We start from the raw sequence: 7,189 nt of genomic DNA, 5'->3' as shown, positions 1-7,189 counted from the left end.
TTATTTAAATGGCAACATGTTATTTTGACAGATGACAGCTGTCAAAAATGCTAACAAAGTTTTAAAAACGAGATTTTTAAAAGATCCTTAGGTCAAATAGACAGTAATTATATTTTGCTATTTATTTATACTTGGGTATATGTTGACAGTGGAAAATAAATGAAACGTAAGTTAAATATGATTTATAGTTTATTAGAAAACTTTACTAAAATAATAGAATTACATGGTATTGGGCTGCGCTATTTATGGTTAGTATTAATAGACCTAGCTATCAACAGTTGAGCCTTTTTTTTCTTTTAAAAATCTCGTTTTTAAAACTTTGTTAGCATTTTTGACAGCTGTCATCTGTCAAAATAACATGTTGCCATTTAAATAAATCTTAGTGTTTAAAAAAAATTAAAATTGAGTAAAATATTGCATAATACTTCAAAAAATCTCATTTTCAAAAGTTTGGCAGCATATTTGACAGCTGTCATCTGTTGAAATGATATTCCATTATTCGGTTTGATCTCAGTAGTCTAAAGAATAATTTTATTTGAAAAAAGAAAGGTAAAATTTCTAAAAAAACTAAAATTTTGTAAGTTTGACATTTTCTGACAGCTGTCAACTGTCAAAAAGACATGTTGCCACTTAGGTTGATCTCAATTGTCTAGAAAATACTTAAACTTATTTAAATGAATGTAAAATAATTAAATAAAATACTTAAATACTCCTTGTAAAAAGTTTGACAGCATTTTTGACAGCTGTCACCTGTCAAAACTTATTTTTGACTACATATTCGGTTTTAGCACATCCTAAACTGTAAATATGCAGAGTTGTAAACAAAAAAATCAATAAAAACAAAAGTTAGAATATAAAGTCTGAATAAATGCACTAAACCTATGTTAAACCCCATTTAAACTTTAACCCTCTACAGGCACGGGTTAATATTAATTAAATGAGCTCTTCTTTCGCGTAACTCATTTTTATCACATTTGGAAGCGAATTAGGGGGTGGAATGAAAGAAATTCAAAATTTCGCAAATTAACGACCAGTCTAATGTGTATAAAAAATATAATAATATGTAAATTAATTAAGTAAATATAAAAAAAATTAAATAAATAAATAAAGAAAGAAATGAAAATAAATAAATAATTAAAAGATAAATGAATAAAAATTTTAATAGAAATTGGTCAAACAGTTTTAGAAATAATATAGTGTTATGTGCAATTCATATATTGAACGGTAAACAAAGTATTGAATATTGTAGATAATAGTTGTATTAAAAGAAAACTGTCGACAGAAAAATATATACGAAATTTGATTACTAAATGAATCGCATTGTATATCACTACGGGGCATTATGAGTCAATATTGTAAATTCGATGAGAAAGATGGCCTAATTTTTCAAAGGATTCGATAGTGACAATATAGGTTTTGAAAAATGAGTGATGAATAGAATGGGATGTAAGAAAATTATTTTGTATAGTATGACCGAACATATTTCACAAAATTATTTTTGAAAATAATAGCATAGATGGTTTAAAAAAAAAATGTATATATGTAAAAAGGAAAAATTGTAAACTCATGTATTAATAGAAGATTTCAAGTATCCGGAAAGGAGGCTGCGGTGTCTTCGGGGCTGCATCTTGATCTCCGGTTGCACCTGTCAATCAAGTTTGGGGGATTCTGTAATGGGTCAATTCCCTAATATTGGCAAGGAGAGAGAGTAATTAGAGATTGGGGGGAGAGAGTTCCATGAAATAAGAAATTAGGCAGTTGAGTTCCCGACGAGCTTAAAGTCGGACTCACAAATTTTGACTAGTCGTTATAAACGGGAATTGATCACTCCCTATTATCAATTGAATTTGTTTATTGTGCCGTTATTCCGGAGTGAATCCGAATAATACTCTCTTCTCTGCCTTATCTCGGATACATAATCCAAATTCTGTGGAGATTCGTGGTGCTTCCATCCAGTGCTGGACCAGTTGGAATATATATCCTGTTGGATTGATATTTCCTGTCCAGTTTAACCAAAGTTCCATCTGTGTTGCACAGCTTATATTGACCTCCTGTGGAATCAACTTCTGGGTCTAAGTATCAACGGTGGCCACTAATACATGAGTATTCTTTCATTCGAATTTGTATTTGATTGCGTGTACGTATTGTATGTGTATGACGTGTGGAAAGGTGTGAGTGTCGCGTATTAATCTTTAACTTATCGCAGTTTTAATATTATTCTAATGTGCGTATCGAAATAAAAATATTGACTGATTTAAATATATATCTTTTAAACTTTAAATAATAAAAATAAAATTTTTATTGTAAAATATTGTATAAGGATTACTATGCCTTTAGAACATTCTCCAAACCATTCCAAAGCGTCACAAACTTCTTGTAATATGTTAGTGCTTTCTTCTTTAATTGTTTATTGTTTTTATTATTATTATTTTAATTCGATTTATTATTTATTTTTCAAAGTGATGTGTTTTATAAAATGATTTCGTTTATAGAATTTTCTAAATTTTAAATAATTTGAATTTTTTATTTCATTTTAAAAATATTATTTTTAAGTGCTTTCTTCTTTTAATTTATTATTATTTGTATTTGATTTCTTTTTATTTGATTTTTCTTATTTTTTAATAATTTTTTAAAGTTGTACTTAAAAATTTTATGATGTTTCTTTATTTGTATTTGATTTCTTTTAATTTTTTTAATTCGATTTTTCATTTTTTAATAATTATTTTCATTTGAACTTAAAATTGTGGTGCTTTTCATTATTATTATTTATTTATTTTGTTTTAAAAATATTCTTTAAGTGCTTTCTTCTTTAATTTATTATTATTAGGTATTTGTATTTGATTTCATTTTATTCAATTTTTTATTTTTTAATAATTTTTTAAGTTGTACTTAAAAAAAATTTGGTGCTTATTATTATTTATAAATTGATTTCATTTATTAAATTTTAAATAATTTGAATTTTTTATATTGTTTTAAAAATATTTTTGTTTAGATTTGATTTTCTTTTTAATAATTGTTTTTAGTTGTACTAAGGCAAAAACTTTTGTGCTTTTATTATTATTTATTTTTCAAAATTATGAGTGTGTTTTTTTTCATTTTATGTACTATTTGTAGTTTATTTTTGTTTATTTAATTTTCGTTTTAATAGTTTTTATCTCTATATCTTAGAAGTTAAAAGAGTTTTTTCTAAATTAAATTCCTTTGTTGATTTTTTAAGTAATTTAATTTTTTATTAAATTTTAAAAATAATTTTTTAGAAAATGGAATGGTCACCGGTATTTAGCAGGGAGCAGTTGATGAGAATGACATTCATTGGGTTGTCAACAGTCTTAAAGGATAAAATGATGGGGCGCCTATTACCATATGTACCTTGTTTCACTTGGAATTTCAAGGGGTATCGGCCACAATAATGGAGACGGTGTGCGGTTACTGGTTGCGGAGAAGCGGGTACATCGTGGACAACATAATGGTGTGTTTTAATTTTTTACATTTATATATAAATAAGCGTATACGCTTATATTATTATATTATTATAATATAATAGTTAAGCGTATACGCTTAACTTTTTATTTCAAAAAATTAATTAAATACATTTTTTTTTAAATTTATCTATTTTTTTATTAAATTAATTAATTAATAATTTTAATTTAATTTTTTAAAATTGAGTTGATTAATTTCTAAATTTTAACAAAAATAATTGATTAAATTTTAACAAAAATATAATTGATTAATTTTTAAATTTTAACAAGAATTTGTATTGTATGTTCCAGACAAGAGAAGATTACGTCAATATGAACATTTTTTGCTCAATCCCGGAAGAATGTATTGATCCCCAAATTGGGCAGTTCTTGAAAGACATATTAATTACGGCGATTGGCTACAAATTCAAAAAATCGGAAGAACCACAACATTATATTAAATACAAGGGAACCATCACAGAAATTGTGCGCAGCAGCTTCAATACTTTCTTATTCCAAAGGGTGGTTGGCGAATCTGAAAAGCGGAATAACACTCCTCCTGCACCCAGGAATGTTAACGATGATGGTAGCATTGTTGTCACCCAAAATGCAGGTGACGACAACATTTTTGTTGTTCCACAAAATGCAGTTCAAAATAATGTTTTGGCTAATAAAGAGACTGTACAGGAAGAGGAATTAATGGAAGTTCCGCAAGTTAAAGCAAATTTAGAAGAAGAAGATCCATTAGCAGACGTAGATACGAAAGTAATAATTGAAAAAGAAATTAAATCAAACCTGGAAACAATTAAAGAAGAAAAAGACGAAGATGAGATTGAAATTTATGAAGAGCCGATTTATATAAAAACGGATATTGCGGACGAACCATTGGACCTGTCATTAAAGAAAAAAGAATAATAATAATAATCAAACGATTAATATACAAAAAAATCACTTAAATTTTAAATAATAATATTCTGAAATAAAATTAGTATTGAATATTATTATCATTTAAACTCTTTTTCTATTTGTAACAAATTTAATGATAATTAAAAAAATTTCCTTTTAAATTTTGGTTATTTATTTATTTTATTCCCTTACTATTATTATTATTATTATTATTATTATTATTATTATTATTATTATATTTTTTACTAAATTAAAAATTTCAATTTTTTAAAAAAACCTAATTATTAATTGTTTAAATTTGTAGAAAAAATAGTAATTATTTATTTGATTTTCTAATAAACTAGTAAGCAGACTAAATAATATTGAATTTTTTTTAATTTTTCAAAAGAAAATACTTTCTAATAAAGTAAAAGAAACGTGCTTACTAGATCAACAACGTTCAAGGCTTTATGCGTATACGTTTATTCTTTGCTTCAATTCATTCATTCTCTTGTGTCGAGGAATGCTGATAATGAAAGAGGACCATTTCATTATATAACTCTTTTTTCTTAATAAGAAACAAATAATTTGTAATATTTTATACAACTTTGTTTCTCTACTTGACTTTTTTCTAATGCTTAAAATTAAATTGTCTATGTTTCAGAAAAAAAAGATTAATAGAATAATTTTTTAAAATATTTTATTTATTTGAAATATAAGAAAAATATACATATTCATATAGAAGCACATAGAATAGAAAACTTTTTAACCAAAAAACAAGATTAAAAGACTTATTCCATATATAGAATAAAAAAAGCTTCATATCATTTACAGGTAAGTATGTGTTTTGTTTAAGTCTGTCTCACTCCCACTCATATAGCTTTTCTCACAGTATATTATCTTAAACAATTTTTTTCACAATTCCACTTATTGGCTTATATTCCACTATACGATCATGTAAAATTAAACAATAAGCTGAAGTATGTGCAGGAAAATTATCTTTTGCTTCAAATTCTAATCGTATATCTACTGGACCATTTTCTAATGATTCGTTTTGCTTCGAGCAGTCTATGACAATTAAAGGTGCATATTGTAAAAATTCCTTTTTTGTTAATAAAGGTTGTGTTTCTTTACCATAATAAGAAGCTTGGAAATTAGTGAACATTTCATAAAGAGTAGAGTATTGATTTTGATCAATATTTAAATTCATATTACCATATGGATAACATTGTGCATTTAAATATAACTTGACATCTGATATTGTACAATGATCAAAATGACTTGAATTCAAGGCTGTATTATTTTTCCGATTTCTTTGAAAACCTAATATAACAAATCTAGGTTTTTCTAATTGAGTTGAAGTTTTTACACTCCAAATATGCTTTGGAGTAGCTGGTAATAAAGTATATTCGTATAATTCCCAAGTTCTGAAACTTATTGGAATTGATTTTTTTCAATATATTTTTTTTTCAATATATTTCAATAATTTAAATTTTCTAGAATCTGACAATTTTATGTAAGGCAATAGCCATTCAATTTTTTCAATAACAATTTTAAATTCTTCTAGAGGTGCTGTTTGAACGACTGCATTGTTATCATTCCTCGCTCTCGTAAGAATGAGTTCATGTTTAGCATTAACAATAACTTTTTGGTAATCTTCAGCAAAACCAAATAGCATGCTTAAAGGTACACTAATGTCAAAGTATCCATGTGCATTTGTTAATGTTGATTCATCATTATTCACTTCTAACCAACCAACATTTTCAAGTAATTTATTTTGAGTAGCATTAAGAGAAACATAACTTTTCATTAGACTTGTAAGGCCTACATTTTTATTTTTGTCAATTTCCACTCCATTAAGTTCATACTTAAGTTCTTCAAATAAATTGCACACACCATTGCAAATCAAATTTGTGTTTGCTACAGCTGTTCCATCAAGTTTAACAAGTTTTCCGCTTATATGAATTGAACTTTTGCTCGGAAGAAGACAATGGTCTTGATTTTGCACAGTAATTCGGATTTCGTCACTGTTATTGTATGTTGATGAAGTATATAGCTGTTGCGCATGCACTTCACAATGTGCAATGGATTCATCAAAGATTATTGGTAAATTAATGTCTAAAATTGATTCTTCCATAGCAGATCAAAATTCTTCTGTACACAAATACACATATGCATGTAAACAAAACTTTAATTCTTTTTATCTTCTTTCTATTGCGACCTTGAGACCCAGACTTTTCAGCAGTTGCCGATTGAGAGGTGTTAATCGCTTCAAAATTTGACGTTGACTGATTTGTTTCTGGCATGGTTTTTCGATTTTATAACCGAAACCAATCTTGTGTCTAGGGTAGAAAACAATTCCCATTATTAAACAGATTTAATGTGCAATCTAATTGTTATAGTTTCTCCACGAAAGTTAACTAAATTTCCATCTTGATCAACTATTCGCAACTGAGTATTATCTACTGTCTTGACTGCGACTGGTAGATAAATGATTTGATTTGGAACTTCGACTATTTTATATCCTGGTGGCACAGTTGGAAAAAATTCATGAATAGTATGTACTTTTTTACCATTAATGTAGGCCCCTGTAGTTATGTTGCACTCCACTCTTAGAGAATTTATTTTAATTATCGATACTGGTTGGTCTGATTCATGGAATTCATTGGCTACTAATTTGCGTTGTGAAACTCCTAAGAAACTGCCAATCGAGTCTTTAGGTTCAAAATTAATTTCCTTGTCACAGAAAATCGTACATTTTAAAGTATTATTATTAGGTTTTATTCTACAATAAATTCATTTATTTTTTAAATTTAAATGCAACGATTGATCAATATCACTTATTT

At 26.7% G+C, this 7,189-nt stretch overlaps 2 protein-coding genes across 4 annotated transcripts; one reads left to right on the top strand and one right to left on the bottom strand.

The window, feature by feature from the left end:
* Nucleotides 1–1,627: 1,627 nt before the first annotated feature.
* LOC122506300 lies at nucleotides 1,628–4,393 on the top strand. 3 transcript variants are annotated; one of them, XM_043618401.1, is made up of 3 exons: nucleotides 1,628–2,085; nucleotides 3,258–3,469; nucleotides 3,771–4,393. In XM_043618401.1, the coding sequence occupies exons 2-3, from the start codon at nucleotides 3,410–3,412 to the stop codon at nucleotides 4,371–4,373; spliced, it is 663 nt and encodes a 220-aa protein (XP_043474336.1). In that variant the 5' UTR covers nucleotides 1,628–2,085; nucleotides 3,258–3,409; the 3' UTR covers nucleotides 4,374–4,393. The 3 variants fall into 3 exon arrangements, with proteins under 3 accessions (XP_043474336.1, XP_043474335.1, XP_043474337.1); XM_043618400.1 differs by having other exon boundaries at nucleotides 1,628–2,103; XM_043618402.1 differs by having other exon boundaries at nucleotides 1,628–2,137.
* Nucleotides 4,394–5,244: 851 nt separating this feature from the next.
* Nucleotides 5,245–6,480, bottom strand: LOC122506305. Its single transcript, XM_043618418.1, has 2 exons — nucleotides 5,852–6,480; nucleotides 5,245–5,770 (listed from the first exon to the last, which is right to left on the bottom strand). The coding sequence occupies exons 1-2, from the start codon at nucleotides 6,478–6,480 to the stop codon at nucleotides 5,245–5,247; spliced, it is 1,155 nt and encodes a 384-aa protein (XP_043474353.1).
* Between the last annotated feature and the right edge of the window lie 709 nt (nucleotides 6,481–7,189).

Source organism: Leptopilina heterotoma, unplaced genomic scaffold (assembly GCF_015476425.1).
Source record: "Leptopilina heterotoma isolate Lh14 unplaced genomic scaffold, ASM1547642v1 Lhet_405, whole genome shotgun sequence".
Classification (NCBI taxonomy): Eukaryota; Metazoa; Arthropoda; class Insecta; order Hymenoptera; family Figitidae; genus Leptopilina; species Leptopilina heterotoma.
This window is presented reverse-complemented; position numbering and strand designations above follow the sequence as displayed.

Excerpts from the sequence above, each read along its gene's own strand:
- LOC122506300 (XM_043618401.1), top strand. The coding sequence starts at position 3,410 with ATGGAGACGGTGTGCGGTTACTGGTTGCGGAGAAGCGGGTACATCGTG. Across the intron at positions 3,470-3,770 it reads ACATCGTGGACAACATAATG|ACAAGAGAAGATTACGTCAA; the intron begins GTGTGTTTTAAT and ends TGTATGTTCCAG.
- LOC122506305 (XM_043618418.1), bottom strand. The coding sequence starts at position 6,480 with ATGGAAGAATCAATTTTAGACATTAATTTACCAATAATCTTTGATGAA. Across the intron at positions 5,771-5,851 it reads CTATTGCCTTACATAAAATT|AACTTGGGAATTATACGAAT; the intron begins GTCAGATTCTAG and ends AATAAGTTTCAG.